Below are 12,488 nucleotides of genomic sequence, written 5' to 3' on the forward strand. Positions count from 1 at the left end.
GGGTAGCTGGTTTGTAGACTACAGTGTGTAAACACTAACGAAGATATACTGTAGGAAGGTGTACATACAGTATTGCTGCCAGCTGGTACAGAACCAACATTCTGTCTTATTTAAAACCACTCAATCACCCAGTCTCCACTTTACAGCAATTTCTGAGGCCATCCCTGAATATAAAACAGCCACGCTGAATGAAACAAATGCCTGCAACAATGTCAAGAAGTCAAATTTTTGTAAAGCTGCATATATTTAAGAGCAAAAGGGTGGAGTTGGTAAGTACTACAAAAGAGGTCAAGGTGTGGAAATGGAAACTAGAATATCAGTCCTGAAGACACAGATGCAGAAACATGAGGGCCTTTTGGTTCAGTTCTAACTGCTAATTGAAGGAAGACCAAAATCAGATAATATGATCTGCTACCATGATAATTTTATTTCCTTAACCAAACTCAGGTCCCAGGGATCCTTTATGAAATCTTCCAGGCAAACAGACCATTAAGCACTGCATTATACAACTAAATGGAAAATTCATTCCAAGACAATGATGTGTTTACCTTCACATTGAGATTACTTACAGTAGCTTTGTCAGCACTTCAGGCAAACCATTCACACTACATTAAGGAGGCAATTAGAGCAAAAACCATCTTCAGCATTATTGTTCTTACTAATTAGTAGTAGTCTACAGACACAAGAACATCAATAATAATATGAACAGTCAATTTGTACCCTCAACTTTCACGAAAAATAAGTAAAATACATATTTTTGTCAAGAATTTGTATATTTAACGAGCTATCATCTACATTAGGCGTCCCTTGGGGGTTTTAACAAAACTGTTCAAATAATTAGACATTCACTTCCATTTCATTTGCTAATTTTTTTTTAATTCTGCAAACAAAATCCTCTAAAGACATAGAAGGAATACCTGTGAATTTTCAAAACACAAAGTAATTCTGCATGCCCAGCCTGACAGCGCTTGTAACAGCATTTTTTAAAATAATGCAATCATTCTTCATAAATTAAATAGCTTTTATTTAGTTCAGCGCCCCAGATTATCAATTACTTTTAGGGGAGGGACAAAATTTCAAGGACCAATATGGAGACTTGAGGAAGAGATAAAGACAGAGCTTGCACGCGCAGATACAGAGGTTTAAGTTCCTTGCCAAAGGGTGGATACTTACCTTCCCACTGGCCAGTCAGCACCAGAGCCCTGCTAATGACAATGTCAATCTCTCTAGCACCATACTGCACAGCCAGCTTTATTTCAGCCAGTTTGACTTCTAGAAGAGTTTGCCCGGATGGAAACCCAGCAGCCACTAGCAAGAATGGGAATGCAGGTAGAGGAAAGAAAATGTTTTATAAATTGACCATAAAATTGCATATACCTCTAATACACCAAAGAGTTTGAAAGTTGTTTTATTTTTTTATCCATAACATAATCCAAACAATCTAAAGACATCTCATCCTACCCTCTCTTCATCCACAAGAAACATTAGCTCTTTCCTCAAGAACCAATGTCCAGCAAGATACTAAGTGCACCTTGCAAAAAGGTCTCTTTCATATGCCCTAATATTTTCCAAAGCAGACTACATAAGAAAGCACGATATCTATTGCTTCCAGCAGAATTGAGCAAACAAGGAGTGAGCTCATAGATGAAGCAATACATACATTTTTAATTCTTTCCAATTATTTTAAGTAGTATTTCAAGCTAAATCCTAGTAATATGTTTAACAGCTAAAACATAGCAAAAATTGCTTTCAATGAGGTCTACTTCAGATTATGTTTATGATGTTTAAGTAGAAAACCCAAAGGTAACTTTGTAAATGGAAAAAATAATGGCTTTTTCAAGATCCTCTTTATCTCTGACATATAAATGCATTTAGTACATTTTTTTCCTCTACATAACAATGAAACAACAACAAAAAAACCCACACATGGATCTTCGCATTAAACACCAGATCTAACTTCAAAGTTAGCTCTTGCTTTGAACAGGAGGTTGGACCAGATGACATCCAGAGCTCTCTTCCAACCTGTATAATTCTTTGATACTATTTTTTGCTTATTGTAGATTCAAGACTTGTCTCTCGTGTGGTGAGTGGAGAAGAGCTGGGGAGGGGAAGTGAGCAAGCAGCTGTGTGGTGCTTAGTTGCCAGCTGGGGTTAAACCATGACACAGGATTACACTTAAAAGACAAACAACTGATGGGGGGTAGGGGGGAAAGTGTATTAGAACTCCTAAAGCTCATACTGTATCATTATTATTATTATTATTATTGTTGTTATTGACTTAGTGTCTACTGTTACTTTGTCCCACACACTATCTCAATTTTTTCTATTTGGATGAGGAAAATAGTGATATATCTTAAGGACCTCTTTGAAGAGCTTCCAGCAAAATGGATTTGGCATTCCTGATAAGCTTGAAGGAAAACAAAAGATTATACCAGAAGCAATTCTCCCCTCCATTCCCTTCCTTCCACCTGCCACCTTTCTACCTTATACTCTGAAACAAAAGCAAGTCCAAATTGCTAGATCTTTCTACCTATTTTATAGCATCAATATATTTAACAGGATATTTTTGAATAAAGCTTACCTGAAGCTACTGGTATGTTGCAGCCAGCAACCTTTAGGGCATTAACAGCATCGGTGACTCTTGCAGGATATACACAAACTGCTCCGACAGTAATACCTGCAAAAGCTACAGTTCACTTTTTCTATCTAGATTTCCACCTTCTCAAGTGCAATCACATTATGAGCATGTGTGCATTGCTCTCACCTCCCACTTCTGCATTCTCACACAGATCTTAAGGACCTACACTGGAGATGTCTGTTATATTGCTCAAACAGCTCAGGTAATTCTCCATATTGTTACCGCCCTCATGTTCACTCATCTGACCCTAGAAGCAAGTTTGCATTAGCAGGAGTTAAAATGCCAAGATTTTTATAGATAGATTCACTTTTTAATGCCAACACGTACAGTTAAGACATGCTTAGTCAGAAAATTACTGCAAGAGAAACCACACTGCCAAGCTCTGTCCTTGTTGAGCCAGACTAAGCCCAGCAGCAACTGAGCAGTCTTTATGTTAATGAAGTTCTACTGCATTTCTAGTTAAAACACTGTTCTCTCAAAGTCTCAGATAATTGACCTGATTTTTAATACTTCACCTGTCTGAAGAGTCCATAAATCAAAGTTTTCAAGTAAGACTAATCTTTGGTATTTTATGTCTATGGCTTAAAACCAGAGGCCTGATTTCATTTTGGTTCCACATCATATGTCTTCAATCAGTGGGCCAATGTCCATATAAAACTGAAATATACCAACAGTAAAAGCATGCCCCAAATGTCGCTGGGATTTTCTTTTTGTTAGATCATCATAAGACCAAAGTCAACTGGTATTCACTGATACATCAGTGATTACATGTGGAAAAATTCAGAAACAGTGCTCAGCTGTAAAGAGATTTTATTGATAGTTATATTGACAGTCTCAATTAGCTCCAAAATTTTACTGTGGTCAGCCTTGGGTACAACACTGGGATTTCAGATGGAGCCTCCTTGAGTAATGACAATTAAAGTTTTACCACTAGTTCTTTAGGGCTGTCTTCTACCCCTTCAACTCAGTTGACTTCAACTCTGGGAATCGTGTGTGTGTACATATGTGTATATGTGACATGCACACAACCACCATTACAGGATTAATTCCTTATAGACCAGACTGCAAAGATGTCTCCTATCTTAACTACTGAAAAAAGCAGATAAAGTATTCTTAAGGAAAAACAAGATGCTTAGGACTGTGGAATGCATCTTTTTGACAGGCAAAGTGGCAGGCTCAGTAGTTACAGAAACAGCAGCTAAGCATGAAATCTAGAGGACTCCCATGAACATTCTCCCCTTCACCATTTTACTAATGACATCAGCAGATTAACAGTATACTCAGTTTCACCTTAGTGCACTGTTATTAAAAGACATACACTGAGGTTACACACTTGCAGCTTCCACATCAAATTTGCTCATTAGCTATCATAACTTAGAGTTGCCCTAAGTCCATTCTCCACTTTGGTTGCCAAACAGAGAATGGATTTTTTTCTCCTTATAGTCTTATATTAACTCAAAGGAATACATATTTAGCAGTTAGAACTTAAGACAGCTGCTTTGAATAAGATCATATAGAACTTAATTTGCTCTCTCAGGACAATTACTTCTGCAGGGCTCCCTATCATAACTCCTTTCATTACAGGAAGAAGAGACATTTTTACCACTTTCTGAAAATTGAACAATGAGGACATTGTTTTGTAGACATTTTCTCTACAAAATACACACAATAAAAACTACCATACCTTTATCATGCATGTCCAAGGCTTTCAGCAGATCCTCTCTGATGGGATGCTTTGCTTTAAAACACAGCCTGTGAATACTCGAAGGAGTATCATCACCTGAAAGAGTGGTAAGGTCTATGCAGGTGACAGCTTTCAGCAGCCAAGCAGCCTACAAAGGGAGTGAAGAAAGGAATATAGTATTTCAGTTTATGCTTCCAAAGCCAAATTCACTTAAAAGATGCAGGAATCAGAAGCCTGGATCTCACTTCAAGAATGAGAAAACATATGGGATATGAGGAAACATAGAGGATGTGCAAAGCATGGTTTATGAAGGACAGAGTTGGTAGATATTTGTTCATGTCTTGAGCAGTATCTAATGCTAGAGAGTATTTGGAACCAAAAGTCCATTCTCTGAAAATCAAAGGATCAAACTCCAGATTTTGGTGCAAATACTAACTACCAAATGGAACTCTGTAAGAATCAAACATTTTTACCATGATAAAAAGCATCTTGTTTCAAATTTAATTATGTAAGACAAAGATGAAAACACCGCCTATGTAAGGAACTTCACTGTTATAACATGGCCCGTTCTATAAAAAATGTCTGTGTCTTTAAGGCTTGTATGCACAAGGTCTGCAACTGCCAGTAACCAGATGAGTCTACACATCAGCAATTTGCACACTTGCACATCTGCATGCTTCTCCTGCTGTGAGAGTGAAACACGGAATCAGTGGGGGGTAAGAACCCAGACTTCTTAAAACTTAGGGTCTATACTCCAGATGTTTCCACTTTCTTCTGTGTGAATAGGGAATAAAAAACATCAATAAATATTTGGTGGGGGAAAAAAAAGTAAGCACTTTTTAGATGAAAATGCTACAGAATTTTGCTGAATAAAAATTGAGCTCAAGACATTATTTTGGAATATTTGTTGAAGGTCTTCCAGAGAATTCTCATTTACAGCGATGGCTTTGCAAAAAGCTGACATCTCCTAGTGTGCACATGTTCAGCAAGGCGAGAGTTTGCAATAGCAAAGTCCATTGAAGTCCATAAAGCTCCTCTTTGACTGCCCTCTGACACTGATAGGCAGCAAAACTTGTTTCTGCATGGAGGTATTACTCTGAAAACCTTAAGTGGCTGGCCAGCCTACAAACCTTTCACACTTCGCTGACAGGAGTCTCCTTTCTGAACTTTCAGTAAATGTTACACTGAAAGCTGCTTTGGGGTGACTGAACGAAGTAATGAACCGTTACCAGCCTCTGTTAGTCAAAGCCTGACTGTTTGTTTCTAACTGATTTCTACTTTCACTCTCTAATCCTTCAAAGGGGATTTTCATGTTAAATGGTTTTTAGTTTCTTTTACTTGGATTTTTTTTGTCTTTCCTTCAAAGGAATTTCTGCCTCATCTCTTGTGACATGAATCATAAAGTCATTGAGGCAAATGTAGTCAAGGAGTTCCAAGACCTGGTATGAACTTCGTTCTTTTAAAAAAGGGGTTTTCAGATGTGTATTTGGAAATGGGCTCCAAATTTGAATCTGTGGAGCTGCTTAACCTCAAGTATGTAAAGGTTGTAACTTTGGTCAGATCAGCAGACTTATTTTTTTATTACTGTACCTGCAGTACTTGACAATAGACCAGATTGTGGAATATCCTCTGGATTTTCTCACTGACACCATTTCCTAACCCAGAGCTACTAGACTGCTAAACTTGGTATCAAGTGACCTCTTTATAGATAAGAAACTGAAGAAATGTTGAGCTGGAGTCTAACTTTCCTAGTTTATAACCATTTTTTATTTAATCATCACATTCAAAGCCCAAATTTTCAGGTTCACATAACAGGTAGGAAGGTTTTTTTTCTATCACCTTCCAGTAGGATCTTACAGCTACATCAAATTACCCCCAGCCATCATCTACAACATCTGCATTCATTGTGAACGCAGCTTCAGCCATCGCAGAATGGCTGCCTGACATGCTAAGCTCAGGATGCCAACTGTTTTGAGCAGCTTTTTTAAGAATTAAGGTACAGCTAAATGATTCTTGCTTTATTCTAATACGTTGCACTGTTAAGACTGATCCTTTACTGTCCCCTTCCTCCCACACTCAGGTTTTCAGTTACTGTTGCAAGTAAATGACTTATTTAGCAGGCAGAGGGGAGGAATCACACATATTTGCTTGCAGAACAGCTGTTTGGTGAATGAGGAATAAATTTGTCCTTTGGACCAAAGCTGAGAGCTCACTGGGACCTCCTGGTCTGCTGTATGGCTTTTTTTCACACCTTGCCCTTGGCTGAAGGCTGCCAAAGCATTCACAACATCCTGCAGCCAGCTGCTTGCTGTTCCACTTCCTGTCCTGACACTGGGGCAGCAGAAGCCAGCACATGGCCATGACTCACTCTGCTTTGCAGAACACACTACCTTACGCTGCTGACCTGATGGTTTTGAGTACGATTTTCATGTACAAACTGGAGAAACCAAAATGCATACCAGGCCAGTATCTGTCAATTCTGTCAGGAGGGCAGCAATCAGCAGAGGTTGAAGGTAACTGCCAAGACAGCTTGAACGTGTGTGTCAATGAATACAAGTCAGCCTTGAAAAGAAGTTCATTTGCACCACTGGCTTTAGCAATAGTTTACTTGAACCTATTTTATATTAGACAGAAAATAACCAATCATTTACCTGAGCTGAGGAGTTGAGATGTCAGTCCCTTTAACGGTAGTAGGCTCTTTCCCCTCCCACCCCTGAGTGCCATAGCTTGTTTGTTAGAATTTTTGAGTTTTAGGTAAGAACTACTTAAGAAAAGAAATCACACATGTTGGGGATGTTTAAGTAAAGAAAAATCATCCAGGTAGGTCAAACTTGACAGGGACCATGATCACATCTTACAGCTTCAAAATTAAAAAATAAGAAGTCAGCATGCAGAGAACAGAATAAATGTGGTAGGATAGTAATATACAATTTAATCCACTCATGAATAAAGATGACTTAAATTCATTTGCGGTTTTGCCACTCATGAGTTATAAGGTTTTTAACTTGTTTGGATAAATGCATCACCTTATTCCATCCCACCATCATCAAATACAAATTATTAAAATAAGACATGGACAAGCACATCTTTTAAGTTTACATGTATCTTGAAAAAAATTCAATATTGCAGCCTGGAGAAGGAGAGTGACTGCTTTAAAAATACAGGAACAGAATGCATAAAAAGAGCACTTACTTGCCAATTACCTTTCACAGTGCTCCATTTTTTAATTTGTTCTGCATGCCTCACAACTTCAGGTCGATTCACATACACTTTTGAGATCCAGCCAAGTTCTGGAGTGGAAAAAGAAAAAAAGTCTTATCTATTTCTGTGTCCTTTTAATATATGGTGTGGGACTTCAGTAGAAAGTTGTAGCTTGGTTTGGACCCTCTGAAGAGCATGTTGTGCTTCCATGTACTTTAAAGGGCTTGAGTACTTACCACTCATCCAAGATACCATAATAGCATTAACTTCTGTTAGGGTATGATCTGTGAACTGGATGTTTCAAACAGCATGTTTTGTTTGTCATTACAACTGAATTACAGCTGATGAGAGACACTACGTTGCAGTCCTGGACTATGAGGTTTTTTTAAACATGTAGCATATTAAAAAAAAAATCCACAAAACAGCCTTCTGCCACTGCTTGATGATTTACTTTAGGATTCCATAATATGGTAACATTTAGTCAATCCTTTGCTTGTCTGGTGGCACCCAGGATGCAACAGCAATTTTGTGTGCTTCAATCCTTATTTACAGGAACTGTACCCCACATGGTCATGAAAACTTCTGGACAGACCCTTGCATAACAAAGCACTTGGATTTTATTGTCTAGAGATAATTTTACTGAATTTTCTACTAGAGGCTGATTAAGTGGAATAACTGCAAGTTTCCAAAAGCACTGAATTCCTGGGCAACATACCTACCTAGAAGCTGCTAAGATGCACGCCTGCCCATGAAGTGTTCACCTTGCCAAGCACTCCAGAGGACTCTGAGCAAGGTGTTACATGTGTGAATTCCTTGAAGTGCCCACTGCAGGCAGTCTGGCTCACAATTTCAATGAGTTTCAGTATCCATAAACAACAACCATATCTATAGACAAGCTGATGCTCAACATTTACTAAAACAATGAAATTGTCTAAAAACAGAAGGGACACTGCTTAACAAAGGGCAATTGATGGATAAAGGAGAAATCAGGATCCAGGTTCATGAATCTTTAAAGTTCTGCTTAGTATGATAAACCAAAGGTGTAATTTTGAATATTAATAACCAAAAACTGCTCACATAAGTACACCCAAAAAAGAGATCAGAATATCTTTAAAACCCCTCATATCCCAAAACTAATTCTTCCAAACACTAATCATATCAGCAATCCATGAAAATACTCTGAACAACATCCACAATCATTAACCACCAATCATCAGCAAATCACCACCATCAACCATCAAGTATCATCATCACTTAACATCAGTATATGGACATGGGGTTAGATACTAAGAGATAATAATTCTGTGTGACAATTTATTAAGAGCATATTGTCCCTATGAGCCTTTACCACTGTATTAAACTTGCATTTCCCTCAAGCATGCTGATTAAAAAGGTTTAAAACATTAAGGAAAAAAAGATCCGATGGCCAAAAATCACTAATTTTGTGCAGAAATCTTATCCTAATTTTTTGTCTTCCTACTTCATATTTTAATAGTGCAGAACTAATATACTAGCTGAACTATGTGTAAATACAAGCTTGTTTTCCTAATTAGACTTTCAAAAAGCTCTCGAGAAGCCACTTTAGGGTAAAGATAACTCAATGGAAATGCAGGACAAAGGCATGAAACATAGCTAAACAAGACATTCTGAGCACTCTAAGCCACCATGCTCCCCTATTAGGACATAAAAGTAGTTAAATGAGCAATACCTACAACATCAAAATGTTGGGCAAAATCAGAAAAAGTAAATCTAAAAAGGAATCTCAAACGAATCCTAATGAGTTTAAGGATTTTGTTAGTGTCACTTTAGCTTCAGCCTCACTGTACGGTGACAAAGGGGAGCTTGCAAAGTCTCAATCAGCTGAACAACAAACCCTCATTTCTCTTCTCCACTTTCAAAGCCACAGGCTTACCTATTCTGTCCCAAAAGCAAGAAGCTTATCTGATGTAGAAAGTAGGTGAGAAAAGCTATTGCTACAAAACCAATGGCTACTTTCCTTCTTTTTGAGTATCAAGAAATAAAGATCACTAGCTGAAACATAAACTAGTGAAACCTCTACATTGGCTTAAGCCCTACACACTATGTAACACATTTTACCCTCTGTTTTCCATAACTCAAGGCTAGTGATGAAGGCAGCCAACACATGGCGACTCAGTAAAGTCTAATATCTAATTTTTGTGCCTGAGATTCAAGTTTCCTTGAAAGACCACAGGATTTGGATCCCCAAGGATTTGTTCTTTATTGACTGTGGGGTATCAAACCACTGTGCACAGAAAATAAAGTTTTGAAGAAAACTTTAAAAAAAAAGAATAAAATATCTAACAAAAAATGAGAACTCCATCCTGTCTGCAGAACTCGATGTGAGACATTCTGCAGTTTACTAAAGGATATAAAATGGCGTAAATAATAAAATCCAAGGCAAAGAAGGACAAAGGTTCTGTTAATACGAAGGAGCAGATGGGGACTTCTATCTAACACAGACCTTTTATTCAAGCCCACTTCTCCATTAATTAAAGCAGTGGGCAAATGAAAACATATATGTCTCAGCATAATTGTCTCTAAATAGACATTCAAAGTTTGCCATGTGAGGTCTCATAAAATCTTTGAATGTGTTTGTATTCAAAAATATCACTCAATTCCAGCTTTTTTTTTTTTCCCCTGCTTGCATTAAAAATCAGAATAAAACCATTATTTGAAATAGCACTGCCTGCTTTTGGATTCTCCCCCTCCCCCAGTCCCCCAAGCTTTAGGATTTAGTATCTGGCTAAGGAAAACTATATTTAATTAGTCTCATTAACCTTGCAGTGTGAACACGTCTCTTTTTTTTTTTCTTTCTTGTTTTTTTTTTAAATAAGTCATCTGCTAGTCATCTGCACAGTCATGTGGCTTCACGGATAAAAGTAATTAAAGCAGTTACACTATAGCTAATTAGCCAATATTCTGTAATCACTCTTCAAGTTTACTTTTTTTCTCCAAAGACATTTGAAAAAATCATATTCAACAGGAAATTCATCTCCTCTCTTCGCAGAACATGAATCCAAAAATACCAAGCATTTCCTCGGAAAACAATAAATAAACCCACTTCATTAGTATAATTACATAAATATCTAAGATAGCTAACACATTCCTCATAAAACAGACTAAGCTCTTCAGAAGCTTAAAAAAAAATGTGTAGATGGCATCCCTTCAGATGGTGGAACAGAAAGCTCAAGGATGCCTGAGGCAGTAACTTCACAAGCATTTTAAGGCAGCACTGTCCCCAAAAGAAGCTGCCCCTCCCAACTGGTTATTTCCTCCTCCGTGCCAGAAACAGCATGTGTGCTCCTGCTCTTACCATGAACACATGATAAAATGGGTAAGGGAAGCGATGAAAGCTGTTATTTATAGAGAAGCGAGTGAAACTGTGTCCTGAACCTTTAGCGGAGAAATGAGGTGTTCACCTGGACACAGGCTGACCCCAGCTGGCCACCCAGAGCTGAGCAAAGCCACTGAAGAGAGAGAAAAGGTTTCAGGATCAGGCACTGTACAGTTATCTTACCATGTAAGCTGTTTAGAGGCTTAAGGGTTATTCAGTTTCTTCAAGACAGAAGCTATAGCTATTTTTTCATAGTGACTCTTGCTATGGACCTCTTATTTTCCTTATACGAGAGAAGTTCAGTTTCCAAGTCATTAGCTTTCAGATACTCAAAGCAGGACACAAAGGCATGAGCCCTGAACTAGAAATCAGCTCTACTACCTTGTGACATTAGTGAAATCACCACGGATCACATGAAATAGATCACAGCATCCTCCAAAGCACTTTGAAACCCACTGACAAACCTCTCCTCAGAAAGCAAGCTGCAGGACAACAGGAGCTTGATTTCCTGCAGGTCCAGGTCCTCTGCTGCTCCCTCTCTTCTTCACTGGCTCCAGAAACTGCTCCTAACCCCAATAACCCAGTTGTCCTGTTATGGTCCTTGTGATCATGGAGTAAACAGGACCTTGTTAGTTGTGTAAACTGCCCATAGTCTTCCCCCCAAAAAAGAGGTCAAGAAAACTCATGTAATTGCTGAACTATGCCTGCCTTCCTCTCAACACAAGAACTAATCTGGTCTCTCCATCCAGCAACCTACTTATTTCTGAGCCATCTAGCTGTCCTTCAAATTTGATTAAAATATTCAGCAGATTCAAAAGGTGTTAGAATGGATCGGTGAAGAAACAGAGCCACAGCACAGGCTAAAACCATCTATTAATATATTAGAACAGAATCACGCTGTCTTGAAAAGGGATGCAACACTTCATTATCTAAATGCCACTTACCAACAGGCTAGCTCTCACACGTAAATGGCTCAGAAATACCAACCATAATTAAAAGTATCAATTGAAACATAATGAATGTATTTCTGGCCCTTCAACTAGAGGGGCTGAGCAACACAGATAGGTTTTTACTTTTTTAGAATACAAGAACATGAGCCAGCAGTGTGCGCTCACAGCCCAGAAAGCCAATCGTATCATGGGCTGCGTCCGAAGGAGTAAGGCCAGAAGGTCAAGGGAGGTGATCCTGCCCCTCTACCCTGCTCTGGCGAGGCCCCACTTGGAGTCTGTGTGCAGTTCTGGTGTCCTCAGTGCAAGAAAGACATGGACCTCTTGGAGAGTCCAGAGGAGGGCTACAAAAGTGATCAGAGATCTGGAGCACCTTTCTTATCAGAAAAGGCTGAGAGAGTTGTTCAGCCTGAGGAAAAGAAGACTCAGGGGAGTCCTTATTGCAGCCTTTCAGTTCTTAAAAGAGGCCTGTAAGAAAGATGGAGAGAGACTTTTCAAGAGGGCCTGTTGAGGCGGGACAAGGGGTAATGGTTTTAATCTGAAAGAGGGGAGATTCAGACTAAATATATTGAAGACATTTTTTATGATGAGGATGGTGAAACCCTGGCACAGGTTGCCCAGAGAGCTGGTGGATCTGGAGACATCCCTGGAGGCATTCAAGGT

The 12,488-nt window shown here is 38.7% G+C and overlaps 1 protein-coding gene across 2 annotated transcripts in view; it reads right to left on the minus strand.

The window, feature by feature from the left end:
* The window catches only part of DERA (deoxyribose-phosphate aldolase), a 51,731-nt gene that overhangs the window by 34,464 nt on the left and 4,779 nt on the right, over positions 1-12,488 (minus strand). The window contains exons 2-6 of one of the 2 annotated variants that reach the window (XM_061444667.1): positions 10,964-11,011; positions 7,515-7,612; positions 4,323-4,470; positions 2,582-2,677; positions 1,174-1,308 (exon numbers count right to left, since the gene is read on the minus strand). In XM_061444667.1, coding sequence (XP_061300651.1) covers positions 1,174-1,308; positions 2,582-2,677; positions 4,323-4,470; positions 7,515-7,612; positions 10,964-11,011 — 525 coding nt within the window. The remainder of the gene's footprint in view (positions 1-1,173; positions 1,309-2,581; positions 2,678-4,322; positions 4,471-7,514; positions 7,613-10,963; positions 11,012-12,488) is intronic. The other variant, XM_061444668.1, reaches the window with a different exon arrangement.

The sequence above is a fragment of the Pezoporus flaviventris genome, unplaced genomic scaffold (assembly GCF_033815535.1).
Source record: "Pezoporus flaviventris isolate CSIRO_AGI_PZ_B2104156 unplaced genomic scaffold, CSIRO_AGI_Pfla_v1 ptg000002l, whole genome shotgun sequence".
NCBI lineage: Eukaryota > Metazoa > Chordata > Aves > Psittaciformes > Psittacidae > Pezoporus > Pezoporus flaviventris.